General features: G+C 40.9%; 1 protein-coding gene and 1 long non-coding RNA gene across 2 annotated transcripts in view; one reads left to right on the forward strand and one right to left on the reverse strand.

Moving 5' to 3' along the window:
* The window catches only part of LRP8 (LDL receptor related protein 8), a 170,007-nt gene that overhangs the window by 92,237 nt on the left and 52,349 nt on the right, over positions 1–25,421 (forward strand). The window contains exon 3 of the mRNA XM_062003335.1: positions 11,793–11,915. Coding sequence (XP_061859319.1) covers positions 11,793–11,915 — 123 coding nt within the window. The remainder of the gene's footprint in view (positions 1–11,792; positions 11,916–25,421) is intronic.
* LOC133626204 (uncharacterized) overlaps positions 11,138–25,421 on the reverse strand; it is an 83,117-nt gene continuing 68,833 nt past the window's right edge. Inside the window, exon 5 of the long non-coding RNA XR_009819343.1 lies at positions 11,138–15,721. This is a non-coding gene — a long non-coding RNA (uncharacterized LOC133626204). The remainder of the gene's footprint in view (positions 15,722–25,421) is intronic.

Here is a 25,421-nt window from a genome sequence, read left to right on the forward strand (position 1 = left end):
GCATGCATCATAATTTCCATGTTGTGCCTATTCATTTCCCATCCCCAGGGTGCTAGTATTTAATATTGCAATGCACAAAAGGATTTGACAACACAAGATGATGGGTAAAGAGGTTTGTGCCTGATGGAGGAACTGTGTGACCAATGCCTAACTCTTAAGCTGACCACTTCACTTAATGTAATGCAGGAGCCCATCCGCTCATGCTTCCTGGCAGAATATTAACAGACGTTTGTTTGGCGCGGTTCCGCCGTAACAGACTTGGATCGGAGGATGAACCTGCTGTTCAGTCTGAAACGATGCTGGCTTTGAAGACGTTTTTGAAAATGCTTTTGTGTGTGATCCCTTACAACTCCCAGAGCTCTGATTCAGTGGTCTTAAAAAGCAAGATTCCTGGCAGATCAGTCATTGGATGCAATTCATGCCTTCTTTACAGAGCAGCTAACAGAGCTGCAGAAAAGGTATCTCCACAGGTATGTACTCAGGGACATCCATAGCACTGGTCTGCCTAAAGATCATTAGGAACCAGGGTCTAAATGTTTTCTTATCTTGGGCATTCCTGATGTGTTGCTACTCAGTTAATACAATGCATACTGCTGTGACATAAGGATGCTTTTCCCTAGTGTTTGTTGTGGCACGGGGGTTTTCTGTGTATATTTTATTTTTCTTCTGTGACATACCAATTATTCCCATTTTCCATTTCTGTTTTTGGTGTCTGAAGCAGTGAAAGAATTCAGGATGATAACTGCATGGTCAGAAAGGGAAACTTATAATTACAGAAGTATTTTTTTTTACTCTAAGAAGTGCCATAATTGTGCTAGAAACAAAGCAAATAAAAAAAAAAGGATAAAGCTGGAAACACTGGATTAAGTCTTCAGAAAATTCCCCACTCCTTTCATTAGTATTAACTCTTCATTCATCCAAAATTCAGCATTGTTATAAACCATGACACGTGGGGGTTTTTTTCCAACTGTATAGAGCATTTCTTGGATTTTTTACCCTGCAACTTATTGATTTAAGTGGGAAAAGAGCAAACATTAATTCAATATTAAGCAACTGGAGCATGTATAGAAGTGACATAAAACGTGGTGTTGCATGTAATAAAGAAAACAAATGGACAAGAAGCAAGCAGAGTAACAGCTTAATTTCCCCAGCTGTTGGCTGCCAAACAGAATGCTCAGGTGTGTTACTACACATGTAATTCCCTAATCAGGAGCACAGACTTGCGTCACATTTCTCTGCTGACTGCCCACGTGGGTTTCTGCACAGAACTGGCAACACCTTCTCAGCCATCCCACATCTCTTATGCTTCTCTTGCCCTCTCCCCCCATTTCCTACCAACAGAAGGCATCCTTTTGCCACTGAGAAGGGTTTTTTCAAGTATGTGATGTAGGTCATTGATCCTGACTCTTGAAGAGCCTTTGCTTTTTTCCTTTTTACTCTCTTCTTTCTTTGGTTAGGAACTGTGAGGTTCACATTGCATCCTACTGGGTTTCCAGTGTCTTGTTAGATTTCACTAACTTATATTACAGATCAGAGATAGCTTGGCTGCTAGCAACTAACATGTTTTGGGGATCATATAATGTTTGTTCATAGGAATGTCGTATGCTTGTTTTACCACACCGAGCTTGCAGTTGTAAGTACCAGGTTACTGTTTCTCCACACGGTTGTGGTAACAGTATGCAACCTGGCCCCATGCCAAGTTTTGCAAAACAGGGCTTAAATTGAACATATTTTTCCTCTGGCTGTTTTTAGGCCAAGTTGCAGAGGAAGTGATATTTTTTTTGCCTGCAGTTTTGGGGACTCCCAGTGTGTAATCACACTGCTCTGCTTCCAGTGGCAAAGGTGACTGGTGAAATGGCTGCTGCTGCTGCCCAGCAGATGTGTTTTATGCTCTCACAGCCCATGTCTGCTGAATGACCTGGGCTGCAAAACACACACCCAGCTGTGCAAGGACAGACTCCAACAATGAAAAGGCAAACATGCAGCAAGAGGCTAAGGGTTGCCAGAAGTGCCTTGCATCAATTTTAACTCCAAAGACAGGGTAGAACAAGCACTGGTTGTGAGTGCATGACAGGGCTTGTCTAACTGGGTCTGCACAGAGTTTGCGACTCCTCGATTTACCTCTTTCATGCAAACTTGGCATGAAATTCTGCTGAAGATGCCATGTTTTGCTTTGGTGTATTTTAACCTCACAGTATGTATACTAAATTCAGGCAATGAGAACTTAAATGCTGTGTCCAGTCTGTGAAAGGCAACTTCTGCAACATAGTGGCTCCCTTATAAACTCTGGTGGTGTTATGTTTTGACGCAACAGTAGCTCTTCAGGCTTTGGGGTTGTTGATTGCCATCATTTGCACTGATCTTGGGGTTTTTGTTACCACCACCTATGAAAAAGGAACAATTCTGCTCTATTTGATGTTTTAAGTAGTGACTATGTAAGGAGATCCTCCTTCTCCTTTTATCTCTTCTCAGTATCACTTAGTGAAAGGATCTGCATGCATGTGTCTTAGTCTTCTCCTTTCTCTCCTTTTCTGAAAAATTGAAGGTGACTTTATCCCTAAAGTATGGCAGTTCCATTTCCCCAGTACCTGTCTGACAAACTATGGCCATGTTTGTATGTGGGAATCAGAATTGCTCCATAAACGTAAACTAACAAATTCTGCTTTTCTGCCCTAATAGGTATTTGTTAGCAGAAATGGCCTTCAGAAGGGTTTGTCTTTGGGAAGCCTGACTTTTTTTGTCAGGGTGTTGGTTGTTTAACCTCTCTGTGGAGAGAAATGGCCATTAATTGGGGTGTATTGAGAGTTTTCAAGCTCTGGGGACTACAGCACAGGACTGACCTGACTGAAGAGTCCAATGCTAGTGATCGCTCCCAAGTTTCAGAGTCTGGGGACATTTTCACTGTCTGAACTTAGGCTGAGGGTTATAAAACCTATATAGAAAACAGACATAATAGGGTGTCATAAAAACATTTGCATCCAATTTTGCACAGAGACCACTGAGGCCAGTAGTTATTCATGGACTTTGGTGATGTTTCATCATCAGAATACAGCCCCTAGTGCTTAATTGCCAGAAATAGAAAGACAGAATAATGTCGAGTGCCTCATAAGGAATGTGCAGACACCCTTCATTGTTAAGTAACATAATGTAGGTGCTGCCCAAGAGCTTGTGTCTCGCAACAATGTCTTGCTGCTTGCTTTAAAAAAACCAAAAAGGCACAACAAAACCCAGAGCAGACAGGCAAAGCTGGCAATGCTGACAGCAAAAGTCAATGTGGCTCAGTCAAAGAAATATTTAGAAACTCAAAGCATACCAAATCCTTTGAAGAGGTCATGACTGCAGCAATATGGAGTTCTGGAAACATGTTTGACTTCCATGGCAAGAGTGATGGCTGCTCTTTTACATAAAGAGGAAGTCTTGATTTAAGCTTCTGATACTGCACTAGTAGATAAGGCTGAAAGATGTGGGTCAGATCCCTGGCTATGACATAGATTTGCTGCAAGACTTCTGTCATCATTTAATTAATATCTCTGTGTCCATGTACCTGTAGCTGAGGATGTGCATGATTTGTGCACTTAAAGTTCTCAGATCTCTGAAGTAAGAGAAGCAAACCTCCTGACAGTCCTTTCATACCCTGCATAATCTTTGTTGTAATAGAAATTACATTTTCTGAAACCCGACCCTGTCTGTACGCTTGCCAGCCTCCTTGTCACGGCTGCTGTTGTTGCATGAGGATGAGCATCAGTGAGATGTTGTCAGTGGGCATGTTTTGACACTGAATGGCAGGTACTTTTTCACACCTGCCAACTTGCCACGGTGCAGTGAGGTTGACTCGTGGCATCCAGAGGTGACTGCAGGCTGGACGGGATTGTCAGCCTTATTCTGAGCAGAGTCAGCAATGTATTTAAGGTAATGGTAGGAAAATCTCTGCGTAAGGGCACATTTTTCCAATTTATAAGTAAAAGGCGGGGATGGGGGGAGGTTGGTTCTATTGTGGATTTGTTGTCTATTAGTTTTGAACTCCAGAGATTTGAACACTGAGGGAATGTGGGTTTCTGGAAGATAGCAATGAGAAAATTCTCACAAAAGCTAGTTTTGTACAGCTTCTTAAGCTGTACAAATGGATCTTAAAAAGACTGAAAAAGCTGAAGGAAAAAAAATGAAGGGATCAGATGTTGGAGGGAGCCTTGCCCAAAGGAGTGTGGAGCATGTTCCTCTGAAGTGAGGTGGTGCTTGTGCTCTCCACCCAGCTCTTCCCACCTGTGAAGCTCCCAAAGACAAAGCCCCAGAGCCCTGCTGACACCTTTGGACTCCAAAGAACTTGTCTTGAATACCCAAACACTATGCTTTACAGATATCTAATGCCCTTGCAGGAGCACGCCAGTCCAAGTGGTTCATTTTGTCCTTGAATTCTCTTTCTGGGATTCCAGCGTTTCCCGCTGCTGAAGCATGGTTTGTAGGGACAAACACTGCATTCATTAGACCAACTTGTAGATTTGGTGAAAAACAGAGCAGCTTTTGAGCTTTCAGCCCTTCCTGAAGTCTGAAATGCCAGCAGCAACCTAAGAACAGGTTGGGGAAAAACTGGTGCAATTTTGCCTTGATTATATGAGTAACTGTAGCAATGAAGGCATGTATTTGTTAGTTGAAATCACTCTAATTTCACACATGAGAACAAAATGCCATGTCAGCAGTCTGTGTTTTCCATAGCTTGCAGATAGGTGCTGCCATTTGCCTCCCACTGAACTCAATGTTAAACAGAAAACCACAACTAAATAATCAAAATAGGAGGCTTACACATATTAACATTTAAAATGCACAAAGGTGGCTACCTTTGATATTAATGAAAAGGTGACATCTGTTTTTCTCTTCTTCATTTGATTGATCAGAGGGGCTAGTTTAGGCTCAGCAGCTGCATGTTTTGGTTACTGTAATAACAGCTTCAAGCAATCCCAAACCCTTTCATTAGGCATCTGTTTTCTGGAACTGGTTTAGGGGGTCTTGAGGTGAAGTTTCTTTAAAATACATTTCATGTGGAGTATCAAAGGGCCCGTGGTCTATGTCTGAGCACCAGCTGTTTGAGGTGATCTGATTAATCTTACTTTATAAATGTAATTGCCTGCTGAGATGGCAGTGTCAAAATAAGTGGCCCAATTCAGAAACTGGTTAAATAGTCCCTTTCATAACTTCAAGGTATCCTTAGTTGTCTGAAAATTAAAAGGACTCGGCAGTCCATGTCCAATAGGATTTCCTGACATTTCAGTGCTCTGATCTTATCTGTTGCCATTTTTTATCTGCAAAACAATACATTGCTGGGATTTCCCATGCTGAGGATTTGGCAGTAAGGGGCCTGCACCAACTCTGCAGCCCTGGCAAAGGTATGCTGCTGGTGGGGTTGAGCTCCCAACACAGCACGTGTGGGTGCCTAAAGCAGGGCAGCTGTGCACAGCTGGTGTGCAGTGCTGCTTCCCCACCAGCAGTGACCAGGACACCACACTGGGTTGCATTGTCCTGCACTCCATTTTAATGCTTCTTCCTTTGCAAAATCAATAGCGCAATCATCAACAGCAGGAGCTGAGAGTACTCGGACTGCAGCATTGTCAGATGTACGTTAAGATTTCGAAATCCCCTTGACAGGACTAAGACATCTTTTGGGTCTATAACGTGGCCAAAGGATTCGGGATCAATGCCACTGACTTTGGGGGTTTTTTTTGAAAGGTAGAGATGCTGACAAAACACGTGGTGAGGGCTCAGTCTCCTGCTCCAACAGTTTCTTAGGTTTGGGAGTATCTACCAAGTTTGTGGTGAACATAACTGTGTGTTTAAAACAACAATTTGCTTTCTTGTATTGCTGGGAATTTTTGTTTGAGAGTGGCGTTTGTGATGTCAAGCTGGCTGTGTTTGCAATCAGGAGCTGACTGAGATTATAAATTGAAGATGACTGTTCGCTGTCAGGTTTTGTATAGCCCAGAATCTTTCAAGAGCTGAATAATGAACCTGGCCACCACCTTACTCTTGGTAAGTGGGAAACCTCATTGGGACAAGCAAATGCTGCAGCTGGGATGTATTGTGCTCACTGTGAGACTGGATTAATTGAGGTCCTTAAGTGCAGAGTGAGCCACAATAATGATGTATTTTGTTCTGTGAGTGAGGAGCTTGCTTATGTCCCGTGTTACACTTCAAGCCTCCATTGGCAGCTCTTGGGGCTGAGTGATGGCGATGGTCTATCACAAAGCTCCTGAACTCGTGTGATGCTGCTTTTCTTCTTCTTGTATGGAATCTTGTCAGTGGTTCTGATAAGCCACTGATCAAAGATGCCATTGAAGTTTCCCAGCATGAAATGAAAACCTGGTTTATGAATTTCAATTTCTCTTTCTGGTGTACCATCATCTCCCCATTCTCACATGCTAAAGGGCTGTGCTATTTTACTGCTGCAGAAGGATCACAGCAAAACTTTGATTGTATGGCCTTTTAGTTTAGTTTATTATTACAGTGGCTTGGGTGAAACTAGTTTCTGGACAAAGGCTTGAATGAATTCTGCCTGCAAATGAGAACAGATACACAGTTTGATGGGAGTTCTGGTGTTATTTCAGAAGTTGAAAGTAAGAGCAGGATCTGCTTAAAGAAATGAGGCTAGTGGAACAAATGAAACAATTTTTCAATGGTTTTGGTGTCTGGAGTTTTTGGTCATTTATGTTTTAATCCCTAATTGCCTTCTTCCCTCTGCAATAAACCTACATTGGGCATAAAACACAAAGCTACACAGCCCCAGCTGGCTGCAGCACATGGCTGCCTTCTGCCCTCCTCTCTGCAGAGCTGTAATTTTGATCTCTACTCAGCTACCGATTTTGTGAAACTTACAGGAGGAGACTTGTTTATCACACCTACAGTTACTGGGGGGGGGGGGGGGGGGGAGGGGAGAGAGCACACTCTGTGGGGTCTTTGTGGGTTAACTCTCAATCTGGTTTTCTGCCTGGGTACACAGCCCATAGTTTAAACAAACCCTTAATCTAAAAATCCTGTATTTAGACTCTGTTATTGCTACGTGGGGATTCATTCTCTTAGGGAGAGAAAAATCATCTTTTTAAAAACAAAAATTGTCCTTTACAGGCAAGTTGTAATCAGAAGAATGTGCTTCTGGATGTGCTTTGTTGTGTTGAACAACTGCAGCTTTGCTCACAGGACTGTTGTTGATAAAGGGAGGAAATGTGTTCACTCTGCTTTTCAGCTGTGTTGGTTTGGGAAAATTAGGAGTAACAAAAACCAAAACTAGTGTAAAGTGATGTATTACTTAGTATTACATATGTGAAAAATAGGAATAAATAAGAGGCATGAATTGGAAATTGAAGTCACAGAGAACCTGATATCTAAAGTGAGGTTAAATGAAGTGACTGAGGGCTTGTGAGGGCAGTGGATGTTGGGTTTTATTAGAAAAAGGAAGTGGGAATAAATCCTGCTTTCAATCAGATTCAGATACCTGTTTGGTGTAAAGGTCAGGGATCTGACCTTTCAGAGAGAGTATTTCTGGAAGTTAGAAGTCACATTTAGGTCATCCAGTCTCTGCTCCTAGCCAGCACAAGTTTTGTTCCTTTCAGTACCTATACATTTGTTCCTTTTCTCCCGTGTAATGATACATATCCCCAACAATTGGGTCTATTTATGAATTTCCTCTATAAATATTCCTATTCTAAACCAGACTCTCTGGGTTCTCTGCTTTTAATTTGCTGCAGAGGTAAACCTTGAATCCTTACTTGCAGTTCAGGTTGAGATGTGAGTAAAGGAAAAGGGCATTTTGCAAAATGAGGGACCATGTTTGATGCAGTTCAGTTAAAAATTCAGTGCGTTAAGGTATTTTTCTGTCATGGCTGAATTAGCTTGAAACCTTCTTTTTCCCCCTTGGCTTTCTTCCTGGGAGAAGAGATGCAGGAATGACCTGCTGTGACCAAGCCCTCCTTTGGGAATGCTGCCCATGCCAGGGCTCGTCCCATGTGGGAGCTGAGCCCTATGGTCACACAGGCACAGACTTCCACCCTGGAGTTTGACACATCTGTCCAGCTGCAGAGGAAAGGAAAAGCAAGTACCAAAGGCAAATCAAGCAAGAGCCAAAAGAAAGGCAGTCTCTTTGGTGTCACTCTTAGCATCCAAGCAGGGGAGAAGATGAAAGGCTCTGTGTATGCTTCAGTAGCCTTCTCTTTTCTCGTTCCAGGTATCGGTTTGCCCCCTGAGGAGCAGAGGCACAGGGATACTGTGGCTGCTTACTCTTGTTTGTTTATGTTCATTTTGAAGTGACATGTGAGTGGAGCTGCGTGGACTGCTTACGGCAAAGGAAATGCATCTCAGGGGAACAATTAATTTTGCTTGGCTATTTCTGAGCCAGGTGAAGCTGTAAAATAAACCTGTGTCTTCCCCATTGTCTAAAAGGGATGTGTTTATTTATTTTACATTTTAATGTATCACTGACAATTCATGGTGTGAACCTCAATGAAATTTTAATAGAGAATTGGTAACATGTGTAACATGGGAATTTAATAGAAAAGGTTATCAAACTTGAAAAAGAAAATGGAGGGAAAAGAGAGATGATATTTTAATTAACTGCTCCCTGCCTGTGTTGTGATCCCAGAGACGTGACAATTGAGTGCCAGAAGGTGAATCTGTTTGGAAATAAAGTGATTCAAGTCTTGTATTAGAGGTGAGAAATGAGACACTGCTTGAGTATTCTTGCATTTTGAATGATCTGGGTTGCTGTGTGCAACACAAAACAGAGTTTTTGAAACTAAGATTGTCTGCAGAGCTGTGACCTGATGTGTTGGAGAGTAGTAGTAGTAAAAAATAATAGCAAATATAAGATAATATATAAAAATATAAGTGGTAAAAATAAGAAACAGTTAAAAAAGAGATAAAATATAGAATAAAATAATCATAGAAAGATTTGAGCCCTCCCTCAATCTTGCTTCTTTAAGAGATTAGGCAGCTTAGATTCAAACAATGGACCACATAAATTTGTATCCTGCTGATTTCTCTGGCACAGGACTGTTGAATCTTTGGGTGGGCATGCAGACAGGGCTGGCACTTTTCAGTCAGGCTACTGCTGATGAGTGGTTGTGCCCAACTTCATTTTGCAAAGAGGAATTGCACTTGGGGAGCACATTAACACCTTCCAAATGATACCCTGGGACTGTCACTAATGCTTTTCTCCCCATTTTGTGAATCCTGGCAATGTATTAATTGTGTTGCCAAAGAGCAGTGTCAGGGGAACAAAGCAATCGGTGCCAGCATCTGCTGTGAGCAGGTTGGCCATGTTGAAGGGAATGCCTGTTACACTCCTTGCTGTGGCTGACCCCTTCGCTCACGCTTGAGTCCACACGGCCCCAAAATAACAGCGATCAGAGTGTTAGACTGATGGAAAAAGGGGAGGTTTATTTTGAGCTGGAAAAGTAGCTGTGTTGCTGTTTGGATCTGTAGAGGAAAAGTCAGAGGGCAGTTTTCCTATGGAAAACAAGACATTAGGAGAGCTGCTGGTGTAAAACTATTTTTTTTTTTAATTACATTTCTTATGTCTCCAGTATTACCCTAGTCTCTGCTTGCTGGATGAAGATGTGATTGTTTCATTTGTAGATGCCATAACCTCCCCCTAAGAGCAGATATTAAGATTTTACCCAGTCAGCTTCACAGCGGGCAGACGAGTGCTCTGACCTCAGTTATGCACTCACGTCCCATCAGGGTCTGGTCAGAGTTTGTGACCATTAGATACATCAGATTAATCATTCAAACTTGTATTAAGCACACTAGAAGTGATGCACAATAGCCAGTTTCCCAAGTTTGGGCTTTCTAACCAGAGATCATAGAATCACAGAATGGTAGGGGTTGGAAGGGACCTTCAGAGGTCATCCAGTCCAACCCCCCTGCAGAAGCAGGGTCACCTAGATCAGGTCACATAGGAACATGTCCAGGTGGGTCTTAAAGACCTCCAAGGAAGGAGACTCCTCAACCCCTCTGGGCAGCCTGTGCCACTGCTCCATCAGATATTGAGGAGAAAGTCTTTTGTGCAGATGTGCAATGTCTTTGGAAGGTTAGACTGGATTCTTAGTATGATTAGTCTCTTCTAAAACTCTTGGTCCATATGGAGCTGAGATTTTTTTCTTACATTACTTTGTAACATCAGATTCTGAGTAACTGAAGAGAAAATTGTGTCCATACCACCACCCTTCCTTTATTTTTTTAAAAAACTTGGGTCATTTAACAACAGAAGGGGGGTAAATACATGTTCTCTTTATGAACTGTATCCTGAGAGATTGCACAGCTGCTTAGTGATGCTTTGCAATGTTTTCCTGCTGGATCCCTGTGGTCTAGTGGTTGACAGGCCTAGGGCAAAGGCTGGGCTCGATGACATTATAGGTCTTTTCCAGCTGAAATAATTCTATGATTCTATGTTTTATGTGTTATAAAATGAGTACTTGATTTTGGCCATGTAGGCCTCTCCAGTACCTCCCACAGTAATGCTGCTTGTTTCCTGGATGGACACATGACCGATATTTAATGTGGCTCCCTCCCTCACAGCAGCTCACATAAGAGAAAATAATCTAAAATCAAACCCTGGAGACTTATTTTTTGTGTTTAATGCTTTGAAAATGTTTGCTGGAAGAAATATTGGTGTAGCAGTGATGCGTGCACGTGGATTATATTGGGGAATAGCTATCAAGCTCAAACCTCACTGTGAGAGCAGCTGAGCAGTGGAACAGATTGCCCAGGGAGGTCGCACTCTTTTTGTCTCGGAAGTTTTAAAGACCAGACTGGAAAAAACCCAGAGTAACCTGTTCAGACTCAGAGCTGGCCCTGTCTTGCACAGGAGGTTGGACTTTATGACCTTCTAAGGATCTTTACTACCTGAGTTTTCCTGTGATCCTATTAGGTTGTGAGCAGCTTTGCAGAGGGAAGAAACAAATCTTCCTTCCCCAGTTTCCTATGTAAATTGGTCACCAGCAAAGGCAGAGGCCAATTTGCCAGAGTCCTGCATTTCAAGAGGGGTACCCCTGAGCCTGAGACATTGCTCATAACTCTCATGGCATGACAGTTGATTTCCTAGTAGAGAAGCCACTGAAGTCACCACTGCAAAAGCATTGACACTGAAGCCACAGACTGAAAGGGACAGATATCTGTAGTTTATTTTCTTTGAGCTGCAGTGCAAAGATGCTGACAAGTATTACAAGGCAGTGTTTGTGCTGTGCCTCTGGCACAGAGGAATAGACCAATTAATTGCTTGAGTTCATGTCTTGCATCTATTTCAAGCTTTAGATTAATGCAAGCAAAGCCAAGAGCATGGAGTGGTTGACATTTCATGAAATGATTTCTAGTGTTTGGAGGAGTGCTTTATTATAATCTACTATGGTGACAGATGTACTAAAAAGCCATAAACACATTGCAAAGATAAAAACATTTTTAGTACTCCAAAGGTGAGACTTGTTTGTCTTACCTGATCTTTCAGTTTTGGGGAGGCAGCAGCTTTTTGTAGGAAAAACCTTAGAAAAATATTTTGAAAAAACACCCCTGACTATTGAATGTCTGGAAAACAACACAGAAAAATGAATCCAAATTAAATAATGGAGGGATTTACAGTGAGAAGCAGCATCCATCTTTGATACCTGTTTGACTCTGTCATGAAGAAGTGATGATGAATGTGACATGAAACTCCTAAATACAGGGAAATCAGTAGTGTCCTTATTGGGATTAGATGCACTGGAGGTCTTCTGCATTGCTTATATTCATGCCAAGTACTTTTCTTTTTTTTCTTGCAGCAAAGAAAACTTGTGCTGAGTCAGATTTCACTTGTGACAATGGCCACTGCATCCCAGCCAGGTGGAAATGTGACGGAGAAGAAGAATGTCCCGATGGATCTGATGAATCAGAAGCAGCATGCAGTGAGTAGCACAGAACAATGATGTTTCTCAGATATGTTGTCTTATCAAAGCATAGAGAAGCTGGAAGTTATTCCTAGCACTTGCAGGATGATCTGTCAACTTTTGCTTCTGTCAGAACAGAAATTAACAACACAGAAGACTCAGGTCATTCAATCAGACAGTTTCCAAACTTCCAAATGTACTGGTTTTCCAGGCTGTGATACAGGCAGCACTATCTGGTGTGTGTTTCTGTCTCTAATGGAATCGAGAACGTCTCTAGTTCTGTTGTGGTTTATTTGATTGTAGAGCTCGCGATCAGCAGCAATGCACAGAGATCCACACTCACTTGGGGTCAGGCCTTTTGGAAATTCAGATTCGCAGCGTTTTGCATAGTAGCATATTTGGATTTATCATCCCTGCAGCAGCAATTCTGTCATTACAGAGGAACTTCCCAGCCTTAGTGCATTGCTCACTTTTATTTTTTTGCTTTCAAGAGCAAATGAAGAAAAAGGTAGCAAATGAAAGATGAGTAATGTAAAGTAACTAAAGCTGAGAGTAAGTGTGACAGATGTTAACTGCGGGTAACACCTTTTAAAACCCATTGATGCAGTCAGTAAAAGGATATGCTTGATTTTCGAGTAGTGTGTTTTCTCTTGTTCTTCTGACTCTCTGAGGAGGTCCATTTGCACTCCATTGTTCTAGAACAGGGAGAAGTTGTCTGATGTTGAGTTGAAGGGAATCCCAGAGATGTTTTAATGAAAACACTGACTGATATGTAGAATTCTATTTGTGTGCCTGCTTATGTCTGCAGATCTGTGCTTGGACAGACTAAGAAAATAGTACAAGCTGTTCTATTGAATTTCCAGTCGGGTACTTCACAAATACATTCCCACGAGTCAGAAACAGTGTTAGAGGAAGTACTTCACCAGATTGCACCAGAGTGGGGCACAGAGAGGACTTCAGAATTAACCATACTTTTATTTTTAAGCTAGCCCTGCTTTCTCCCTAATTAAGAAAGATTAATGTGCTTCTCTTGTGTAAAAGGAATGGATTAATTTTGAAACCATATACAGGCTGCAGAAAAACTGACTTCAGTAACTGCATTAACATATTTATGTATTGTATGTGTTGGTCCTTCACCCTGCATCATCTTATTAGTGCTGCTTCTACTACCTGATTGCCTGGAGGGAGGCTAAATAACTAAGCAGCTGCATTCCCTGGTCTCTGTCTGCAGGCCTCTTGTCAGAGGCCATAGCCTCAACCATGCAGCACCAAGAACCCCGACAATTTCTCTTAATCATCTTCCATTTCTTTTCTACCCATTTCACCTTCCATTTTCCCACCCCCACTTACTTTAATTCTCTTTTAAAGCCTTAAAACTTAAGTATTGTAAAGGAGACTTGACCTGAGCCCCTGATTGTTACAGAATGGGTTTGCTGTCCTGAGAGGAAAATAATTTATTCAGTTTTGTCAGGCTTTTTGTTTGGTTGGGTTTCTTTTCTGTTTGAAACCTTCCAAGATACTCTGTTCAGAAAAGCAGATGTCCCTTGAAATGTTTCCCTGATGCTAATGGGAGTGAGCTAGTGTCACCTCAACATAGGGATGAGTGTGTATATGCACTTCTCTAGTATGTGCAGATGAACGGGGAACTCCTAGTGCCTATATGGACCAATTCTTAACTTGTCTTTTAAATACAAGGGCTTTGAAACAAGCTGAAAGACTGTAGAGTATAACTGTAGTAGATTTACTGTTTTGCCTCAGAGTAAGATGTTTAGGTTTTGTTATGAGTTTAGCCAAAATAGGTTAATTTTTACATGACGGGTGTGTGACCGTGTCTTGGTGTTCACAGGATACTTGATACAAGCCTATATCTGACTTGTTGCTAACTCACAAAAGAAACAAATCTTTCTGTCTGTACCAGTTAAAAGCTTGTCTTTGAATCTTAAAAATACCTGCAACTAGAGTTTTGGTACTTCACATGTTTTACAGGGTTACCAAGATCTGAAGTTCACACTTAATCAGATGAAGATCTCAGTAGTTTTAGTCTTATGACTGTTAATGACCATAGGCCTTAATTTGTGCAGTAAGGACATTCTTTTCAGATGTTTTGCTTCCTTGGTGAAATATGTGTCATTTCAAAGGCTGATCCTACCTGCTCTGTGAGGAAACAGAATCAACCTGACGATGCATAAGCACAGTGCTGGTTGTGGGGATTATCTCACGTATGTTTGCATATATTTCTACCACCATTGATCAAGACAGCCCAGAGTTATAAGCCTGGTGCACGAGGAACTGGAACGTTAGACTTTGCATTTAATTTGTACCCTTAATGTAAAGGGCCTAACTCTTTGTGTAAACGTTATTTAAGGGCAAAGAGGAGACTGTAGTGACAGAAAATGTGAGAGGCAAAATGGATAGTTGGACATTCTTGTATGATCTCTCCCTCTAGTGCTATTCCTTTCTCCCTCCAGTCCCTTTCCTTTCACTCTGATGAAAGCAAGGCTGAACTTTCTCCTGGTGGCTGAGGAATGACTGCAGGCCCTCATGACTGTCTCACTTTCCTGATAAAAAATGCAGAACAACCCTTTAGAGGAGCGTGCACTGCAGAGTTTCTGTAGGGAAGGGGCAGAGTGGGAAATGGAGATTTCTCACCTCTGGCAAGATCAAACTGCTTTAAAAATCATTTGCTTTCAGACAGGCCACATGATTGCAGGCACTTCTGCCAGAGTCTAGGGTTATTCCTCAATTCCTCAGTGCAACATGCGATGTTGTCCATAGTCCATTCAAGCAAATGACTACTGCATTTTAGGAGTATTTCCAGTTTAGGATGTGATGGAAATAAAGCAGTTTCTCTCAGAATCTAGCCACCTGCTAAATGGCTTTTTATTTTCTGAATGTTTTTGTGGTGTTTCTAAATGCATTTTATGCTCTCTTATGGGTAGTTAGGGATGTTGTGTCCCTATCTCTAATGCTCAGTTAAAGGTAACAGTTTGGTCTTTAGATATATAAATATATATATAAAAATAACCTTGCTGCAGAACCAGAGCAGGACTTTACTCTTTCTATTTCCCACATCACTGCAGTTGCACACCTTAGTACCTAACAATATCCTCTCTAGGGATGTTACCCATCCCCAGGTGTTCAGGACAACATGACCTATCTCCCGTTGGATAGAGGGAGGGTGGCATTGCAGCTGGCCTGGCTTCTGTTGGACCTCTCATGTCTAGGGCCTTTTCTGCTACTCATGCAATTGATTTTTTTAAATTGTGTTTTCTTCAAGCCACTGAATGTGTCTGGGAACAGCAGCTTTAAGGATGCCTTTTGAGTCCCACTGAATTCTCAGCTGATGAGCTCTATAGCACTTCTCCCTGTAGTAGGTTTTGGTGCTAGCTAAAAGCAGATTAATTTCTAGCATAAGCTTGTTTTGGAGAAGATGGTTATCCAGACTTTTTGCTTGAAGTGAGTTATTATGAATAAGAACCTGCTTATATTTCTTCTTTTGGTTTTTTTGAGCCAGATCCTTAACCTAAATACTCACATCCATAGGTTTGTTCAAGTGAATTATTCATGTAACATGTGGCCATTAAACCTCAATGTTCTGCCATTCTTCTTGGTGCTATTATCTGGCCACTGCATTTATTTTGTCTCATTTAATTTATATTAAGGTTTCAAAGAAACGTGTCCTGCCTTTCAGTGAGCTGATCTATTCAGGGTCATCATGTGGGCTGGATCTGTTGTCTCTGAAGCCACGATCAGAAAAACTATCAGTTTGGAGGAGAGATGTGTTTTGTTGCATTTTTTTGTTTCTCTGTTGAAGCAGAATGAGCCTGTAAATCAAGAGAAAAAAAACCATGTGAATTCAGAAATTAGTGCTATACACAAGGAGCAGAAGGGACAGAATTCACAATTTAAGACGATGTGTTGATTGAGACTGAGGGAGGGAAGAGGAATTTAATACTGAAGAGAAGAAAGTTATGAAGTATGAGAAACATACTTCATAAATGGAAAGAAATGAGCTGGTGAGTGAGAGCGGGCAAAGAAACACCATTTAGCTGTGCTGCAGCAGTGCTCCTGATGGGGAAGGGGAAGAGTTAGTACTTGGGCATGCCAACTACCAACCTCTTCTTCCTTGACAAAGCCTTTTTAGATTCAGCATCTGCCTGAACTGGGCCTCTGTTCAGGAAAGATTGGCTGCTGGTACATCAAGCAAATGAACCACGTTGGCCTTGCAGGGATATATGCCAAGAAAATAGCCTGGGGAGAAGCAGACTTGTCCTCCTCTTGGACATTGGCCATTGCTGCCTGTGCCTGCCTGCCATGAGAGAGAGCCTAGAGTGGGTGCAAAACTGCCATTGCTGAAAGTTGCTCTGAAATTGTAATGGGATTTCATCTTCATCGTTCCACCTTGTTAGTATGCAAAGAGCTCCCCACAAATCATTAAAAAGGATAGCAGAGTAGCTGGAAGTAGTGGGAGTTAGTATCAGCCCGATGCCTGTGACTCCCACATACCTCACCAGAGGCTGTTTAGAGATACAGAACATATTTTTGACCTCAGAGTAGGCTCAAATGCTGAGGATGTTGTAATTGTTTGCTGCAAGGTTATACAGCAGCATGCCTCTGCCAGCTGCAGGACATCTTTGGTAGCCTTCACGTACTCTCCTGTTGGAGACTCCACCGTGGCCAAAACCCTGGACTGATTTTTTGTTGCTCTCACTAAAAGCAACCCAGTGTGGCTTGGTGATCACCCTGGAGCTGTTGTGCAGCCACTGCTGAGTTACACAAGGTTTGCTCATGCATAGAAAAACATTCCTCACTATTTTCCTACCCAGTTTTTTGAAAGTGAGAGGGGGAAGGGAAGCCATTTTTCTTACTGAGCTAGCAGAGACCTCCAGCAAAATGAATATTATCCGCCTAATGCTGCTCCAGCACAGGTACCGAATCATTCTGCTTTTTCACAAAAGGGAAGTTTAAAATTTTCCTTTGTAGTGTTTTGATTATTTAAACAATGACTTAAAAAAGTCTCTAGAGAAAAAGAAAAACAAATGCTAACAAACAATAACAGCACTGATGGGAACACAAAATAAAGGGATAGGGCAAGGGAAAATCTAAGCTGGCAAACTCTTGCCTTAGGACATTGTATATATAATGAGATGGAGGAATGGAGGCAGCATAAACTCACCACTTATTGCTTTATCTTGTATGTGACATTCTCCTCGTTAAGACCAGAAATTATTATACAGAAGGGTATAGCAGGGTATTATGAGGAAGAAAAAGAGAAAGGAAAATCTGAATTCATATTGCATTTCATAGCAGAATGATTTAATAGGGCAGACGTAATAAGCAGTAGTCCTGGAAATAGGTTTTTTAAATGGGAATAGAATGTAAAATCAAACTGTGAATGTTGGCTTGAAATCCGGTACCAGTTCATGCAGTCCTTTCTATTTTGAAGTATGTCACAAGTCGTTCAAGGAGGTGTATCCAAAGTTGACAGTTCTATTTTTAATGGATGTTTTCCATTGTCCTAGGCACTCTGTGTGCTGCTGCTTTGTATGCTGATTTCTCATAGTGGTGATCAATTTTGTCCTCATTTTCTGTTAAGTTGCCTGAATGCAAAATTCTGGAATTGTAGTGTTGACAGTATTGCTCACCCCTAAATGCACAACCCTCTCCCAGCTCTCCTTCACCCATAAAGTACTATATCTCTCTTCTTCTTCTTCAATACAGATCTTCTGTGTGACTAAGTTTGATGACATTACTGTGCTTTTGTGGAAAGTGACTTAAACTGTTCCCTGCCCTTGGAGAATGTATCCTGGAGAAGGGTGGACTGTCTCATTCAGAGCATCAGATTCACTGGGCCACTGAACTTAAGGAGCAAAAGAAAAAACTAGGCCAAATCATCCAGACACAGCTAGATACCAGGTTTTAGGACCTGGGGCAGTAAGAGAGAGGATTTTTTTTTTTTCCTTATTTTTTCCCCCCAACATGAAGAGCAGATCTGTTTGTATATGTGTGATAAGATCCTGGGGGTTGTAAATGCAGTGGAACGTGGTAAATTAAAGACCATTCTGTTGGATTAATTTGTTACAGATCATTCAGGGAATTGAATAAGGTGATCTTAATGTCAGATGTACAAGTGTGCATTTTAACAGTGCTCCCACTACACTAACTGGATATTGCCAGCATAAAATACAGCAGCTTTGATATTCTTGTCACTGTCCCCCTGCAATTGTCCCCTGTCACTGTCCCTGATGGGTGATTGGAAGCATTGGAATTAGAGCAGCTGAGGATCACATCTGTAAAGCAAATGCAGGACAAGGCACAGGACGCGAGAACGTTTCCAGATCTACATGATCCTCCCAGTGACAAGGCACAAAAGAGGCAATCTCATTTTCCACATGCCCAGAGTGGTTTGTAGGGCTAATGAGGAAAGCTTTGATTCGTCAATGTGATGAAATTTATTGAGGCAGGGTAAAATGAAAACAACCCACAACCATCTCTCTAGTAATTTACGCTAGAAGGGACCTCTGGGGGTCATCTAGTCCAACCCTCAAAGTGGACTTCTGTCCTCATATTTGACCACTCTTATGAAAAAAATCCCTATATGTTGCCAGACTTTCCTTCACAGCATGTATCTGTCACCCCTGTCCTGTCTCTGTGCACCTCCGTCTTTGCTAGTCTCTCCCACTTCTTAGTTGAAGGCAGCAATAAAAACTTCTTTTAGCCTTGACTTCTCATGTCTGAACAAATGCTGTTCCCTCAACCTCTCTTTGTAAGTAGTCTCTCATTTCAGATTATTTCATCAGATAATTGGGAATGACACAATTCTACAACTAGGATACAGGTTTTACATTGTTCACTCGCCTCTGTAAACACTTTATAACTTAAGAATTTGTTTATTCTTATGGCTGTAATATGCTTTAGCTTCCAGGTCTACTTAGCAGAGAGTTCTAGACTCTTAAAAACTCCTTCCATAGAAGTGTTTAATAGTATGGTAGAGATGGACAAGACTTACTGAAGCCTGTTAGCAGACTAGTAGTTCCCTATGGATCGTGGCTTATAGTTCAGTGCAGATTTTTAACCTACGTTTATGCAACTCTTCAAATTCTCACAAATACCTTTATTCCTGATTTAATTGTACAGTCTCAGCCTGTAAATTCTTGCTAAGTGCCTCTGGTTCCTTAACCACTATAACTTCTTTGAATGCCCCCAGTATGTCCTTATTGAGCAACTTCAATACTGCAAAGGACACAACACCATAGAGACTAACACAAGAAGGTTTCAGTGGTGTAAGGAACCAAATCCAGTTTTTCCTGCATCCTATTCCTCTTTTTGAAGCATTAAATTAACCTTTTTACATCAAAGGAAATTCAGCAAACTGAAAGCCTAGCTGTTTATCCCTAGTAGTGGGATAACATTATCTGTGGCTCATGGGCAGTGAATTACATCTGCTTTTTGGTGATTGCATGACTTTTGATGAATTGATGACTTTGGTGGTCTCTACACTTTGCTTAGCTAGAGATGTAAATGAACTTAGGGAATGCAATGATTATGCTCCAATTCTACCAGAGCTAAAGAGTTTTAAGTAACACCTGTTCAAAACAACATAGGTTTTCCTTTGAGGGAAGGTGTTTAGATCTTATCTCAGAAGTGACCTTTTCAGAGTGCTGAGTCAAATAGGAAAACCAGCAGAAAATACCTACTAGGTCTCTTACCTAATGTTTTTATTATTCTTTTCTTAAGCAATGTTACCTTTTGAGAAAATCACTTTTTCATGTGGCATTGCCAGCTTTGACATTTGCAGTGCTCCCCTCCTTCAGGTCGACTTTGAGCTCTCACTAGTTAGCTGCTGCAGAGATTTCAACTCCGGCGTTTAAAGATTTTTTCCTGTTGCTCTAATGGATTCATGCGACTTATAAACAGGTCATAAAAGGGTTTGATGCTACTTTTTATGGCTACAATTAATCTTACAGTTATTTCAATAAGAGAGAATAGCAGAAAAAGGGAAGGTGAGCAAGTGAAGTTCTTGTATGTGTAATTCTTTAACAGACCATAAATATTGGACTAGTAAAAACTTGAGAGATTTTCAGAAATCTCAAGCAGCCTCGTGCTTTCATTTTTGTCTATTGTCTTGTTGCTTGCCTTCTGAAATCCAGACTACCTGATTTTTGTATTTCTCTTCTTGCTGGGGGCGTGGGCAGCAGGCAAGAATCACAGTTGGTTAACTTACTGTGGCTCATGTGCAAAGGAAATAATTTATGTGAATCAAAGGCAAAAGACAGATTGAAAACTGAAATGTTTTGGTAACTGAATGAAGCAGTAATGCACTGCAAGAGCACAGAAAGGAAACCTTTTCTCCTTCCTTAAATGAGTAAATGACTGTGTGAGGAAAATAAGTCAATACCTAGTGACATTATTTTAACATTTTTCACATTTAAATAGATTCTGTGGTTTAATATCATAACGAATTGTATGTTGAAGCTGTGATTCCTAGTTCCACCACCTTTTCCTTGAAATAGAGATTTTTCTTCTCTGTTTCTACAGTTGTTAGGATCATGTTTTCATTCAGGACAAACTCTCACTGAAATAATTTGCACTTTTAATAAGGGTCTCATGATACTCCATCCTGCTTCCTTGAGGATTAGGATCATGATTAAGACTGGTTTAATATGCAGTCTCTGCATGCTTTGGTAGATAATTTATGTAATTTAAGCCTTGCACAAGAGATTTTGAATTCTTTGAAATGCTTTCAGTCAGATTGTGCTCTGGGGTGAGGCATGGTCACTGATGGTGCTGTCTGCACGTGTGAGGGTGCTGTGGATTCACCCCGTGCCTTTGTGGGATGCCAGGAGCTTCCATAGCTGCTGAGCATGAGCTTTAATCTGGACTTTGCTTCAGTAATAGCTTCTAGCCTCCTTTCTAGAGACATTGTATTCAGTGTCTATATTCAAAGTGACAGATTTCAGCTCGCTCTTTCCATCTTGTATTTTAACCTGTTAACACATATTAAGAATCCTTTGCATTAGAAGCTTAGTAGCTTTATTAGGCCACACATGCTTACAAATGTTCCCATATGAGTGGACTCATGCCAGTTACTGCTCCATTTTTCTGGCTTGTGCTGCTAGAGTAGTCATCTTCCTATGTTGTTTGAGTTCTCTAAGTGTGCTGTTGTATGAGACGCAAATTATTGTATGGAGACTGTGAATTCTCTGCTTTGGCATATAGATTGCAAACACTAATCATTTTAGCACAAATACAACCATGCTTCTCCCTTTTCTTTTTTCCACACAGGGAAAAGGATGTCTGGCATGTTTGACAATCAGCAATTTCATTTCTAGCCATTGTGTGTGTGTTTATGTGGATAAATTATACACATGTCTTTAGAAATGCACACATGCACACACACACAAATAACTAATGGTGTGCTGTTGAGCCATTTGAGCAGGTATATTGGCCCTGTATGAAATGGGAAACAGTGATTAACATACTGAATTTTTCTAGAATTTGTGTTTCTGCTTTAATTCCTGACTCTAGACATGTTGCAAGTGTCAAACTTGGACCCGAGTTTGTGAAAGCAACAGGGATATTTGTCGTGAATTAAAGGTGTAGGTGGTAGGGGAAGGCTTTTTCTTCTCAACCATAGGTCTATACAGCACTATTCTTGTGCAACAGCCTGAACATTCAATTAAAATCACCATCTAAGCTGCCTGTTCCGTCCTCTGAAAAAGAAAATAGGTGGGAGTTTCTTTGTATGTGTATGAAAGATGAAATGGTCACTCTAAGATAAGAAACACAATTATTTAATAATAGCAGCAGGGCCTTTTCAGACTTACTGGTTTTTTGTACACGTGAGGCTGAGGACATATTGGAAATTAAGCCTGTGCTCCTCTACACTATCCTTTCTTTGCTCTGAGTTCTCCCTGTTCTGTTGGTCCCTTTGAACAGCAATTCATTTGTTAGTAGCTGTAACACCTCAGAAGAGCTGTTGCCTTGGTGAGAAAAAGCAGCAGCCTGATTTGGTACGAGCTCAGATCTTGCCTCTTTGTGACCATGTAGATATTACCACAGTGGTGCAGGACCTTTCAGATCCCTTCAGCTACTGGGGCTGCTGGAGATGGCCTAGTATCAAGTGTGGCACTGCACTCTTCCTTGTCCTTAACAATATGTGTTTTTTTAAAATGCTGGATGCTCTTTAGTATATTCAGTCCTTTGACAGAACAAAAAAGGAGATACCATAATGGCAGATAAAAGGTGAAATGCCAATGTTGCAATGTACTTAAGCAGACTTTGGGTTTTAATTAAGAAAAAGTGCAGACTTCAGGTAACGGGGAAAAGTGGTTTATAACGAATTCTGGCAGTTTCCTGGAGACTTGTATAATTTTTCTTTCTAGGACTTTTGTCAGTCATCCTGGAAGGTTTCATTATGTTTGCTCATCTAGGGGCCTTTTGTGCCTTTATTTTCCCCGTTGATAAGAAGCACTTTTGTGACTATAATCTCTTTTACAAATGGGTATGGTCTCAATGCTGCTCGACTCCTTTATCCTTTGTATAATTTTGTCCCCCTAGTGTTCTGTGGGGCTTTTTCATCCCTGTTTTGATTAGAATCAGAGTAATCTCTGTGCACAAGAAAAACAAAATGAGCCCAGAAAGACAGAAAATGAAAGAGCAGCTGCTGATGCAGAGGCTCAGAGCCCCATGGGTGTGTGCTGGACTCTTAGCCACAGTTGAGAGACTTCTGAAGAGGTTGTTTTCATGGCTGTTTGTAACCAGCAGGCTCTCGATGGAGCCCAGCGTGCAGCCTGTGAGTGTTTCTTCTTCCCAGCATCCAGGATACAGAATTGCTTCTTGTTTAGCCAGAGAAAGAAATGGAAGGAGCCAACAAGCACACGTGCCCTTGTACATGAACCTCCCAGTCCCATTTGTACTTGAGTATCTGCAGAAATGGCACTGCCTCAACTGAACCTGATCTCCCTTGAAAGATTGGTATATGTGTGTGTGTCCTGGGCTGGCATCCACTGCAGAGCACTTGCTCCACTTACAAAACACTGGTATTTGGGGAACAAAGAGTTATTTATGGTAGACAACTCCAATTATGGACTCCTCCCTATGAGAAGCAGACAACTCCAATTATGGACTCTGAGCATGTGTTCTGATGATATTCTAGCTTTTCAGAGCAGGAGCTGGAATGATGCTCTGATTATCAGGTACCTGTAAGTGCGACTACTGATGATTCACTTCTTAAAACATTTGATTGCTGCCATACTGGAAACAGTGTGTTAATCAAACAGGTTGCTTCAGCTGAAAAAGACTGGGAGGAAATCAAGATAAAAACCTATTGGTAAAATTTTCTATTCTTCTAGATTTCCCAGAGTACACCAAGCTTTTATGTAAAATGAAAAAAAGCCTCATCCTTTAATAATAGATTTTAATTAAATTTAATCTGTGAAGAAAAATTAAAGTGGGCTTTGGAAGAGCTAATTCAATTCTTTTAACCAGTCGGATACAATGTTTTGTTTTTTACAAAAGAAAAACATATCTGAGTTTCTAGTAGGGCTTTTGATTATTTTAATCACTGGTTTCTTTCCAGCTTGCACAATATGTTCACTTATAAGAAACAGCAATGATGCAGAAGATCACAATAGAGCAATCTATAGTTTTTCTCATAATTAAAGTTCCATTCTGTTCCCATAATTACCTAACTGCTTATCTGATGTGAAACAGAGAAGCAGTTCCCGATCCATTATATTCCTGCCAGACAGCAAACTAAACTGCTTTTAAAGGATTAAAAGAAACATTGTCAACCTTAAAATCACATTTTAAGATCCTTTTTGCACTTTACTACAAGCTCCTTCTAAATTGTGCTGTGTTCGATAACCCCCAAGCACTAACAAACCGTGATTAAACTTGATGGTTTCAGCACCAAGAGGTACGTGAGGTGCTTCAAAAGAACAGATCAAAGTGGGTCGATTCACCATTTCCTTTATAATTAGTAACATTTGTATTGCTGAAGCCAGATTACAAATTGCTAAACACACTTTTTTGGGATGCTTCAGTGTAGGCATTTTCTTCTAAGCTGAATGTCCTAAACGAATGCTTCTAGGAAGCAATTTCTTTTTCAGGCTTTACTTGTGTAGTCCTAGTAGGAAGGGGAACAACTTGCTATGCCCATGCTTTGACATTATGTGTACATGCATCAGGATTTTAGTGAGGGCAGTGAAATGCACTGTCTCTGATAAAAACTGGGCTTAAGCAACTTCTTCAAAAGCATCTGCATGAAAGTTTAAAAAAAAGTGGGAGATTTGAATCTGTGTAACCTTCAGGCACAGAGCATCCCTTCCATACGTGCTCTTAGGTTTTGCATCTTGCTATTCTAATGCATGCTGTAGCTGGCTTGTAATGTGATTTACTCTGTTGCTACTTCCAGCTGCTGTTGGACTGGGAGCGTGGATTTTTGGGTTGTTGAACAGTATGTGCTTTGAACTATTCCTTGTTACTTCCCATAGGCAAGTGATCTTGCTTGTGAAGGTTTAAGGAGGAATGTTTAAGCAGTATTGTTTGTCAGGATATGGAAGAAAAGCAGAATTTTTAGTGTTCATTTTCTTTCATTGCTGGACCATGCTGGTGTAAACATTACACCTTGTTTCATTTGAAATGCAAAATTATCCTATTAGTGGCCTCAAGTTGCTGGTAGCCTGAATTCTGAGCACAGTTTGAGTCCTAATGTGCAAAATGTTCAGTTTAATAGTGGCCATTGCATTGTGTTTATGCATACTGACTTCAATACACACAGTTGTCTGAGGTCTGCCTTACAGTTTCTTTCCACAGATTAGTGAGCAAGGAGTTTCCATGCGTATGACTGTTTTTTTATGAGATAGAAGCTGTGATATTTTCATCATATGGTATAAAATATTAAAGGCTGGCTTCAGGAAACAGTCTGAGAGATGACTGTATTTATTAACATAAAGTTCTTTTATTTTTGTATAAATTTAAGAAGCTATGAGGAGTTAGTCGTGGTGATTTCTAAATACCAGGGAGATGACCACTCTGAAAATATTTCAGAGGGAAATAGCTTGAAGCTGTAGAATGATATTTAGAAAAGGCCAATATAACCTAAAGAAAGAAGTAATCCCCATTACACATAAGGAATGGAGGAGACATCTCTCAGATTGTGCAAAAGAATAATCATTTTAAAAGTCTGGATTCTGGTTCCTGGGAAAAGTGTGTTCAATGATTATGCAAAGTCAGGAACCTCACAGTTGTGGAATCAACTCTTGCCTTTTGGAAGCCGAACAGTTCTGCATATTCTTCTCCATCACTTGTATTTTTCTCATTCATCTCTTATGGTCCTGGCTTGGAAGAAGGGGTTTTTTTTTCCAAAAAGTGTAAAGCAGCTGCCACTGGAAGCTGTTGTGTAACATAAGTCCCAGAAGGAGTGAATACATCTATATCTGCTCATCAAATATTATGAGAACTAGGACTGATGTTTCTGGCTTTCAAGACACATTTTTTTTTTCTCCTACCAAGCCAAAA

Source organism: Colius striatus, chromosome 10 (genome assembly GCF_028858725.1).
Source record: "Colius striatus isolate bColStr4 chromosome 10, bColStr4.1.hap1, whole genome shotgun sequence".
Lineage (NCBI taxonomy): Eukaryota > Metazoa > Chordata > Aves > Coliiformes > Coliidae > Colius > Colius striatus.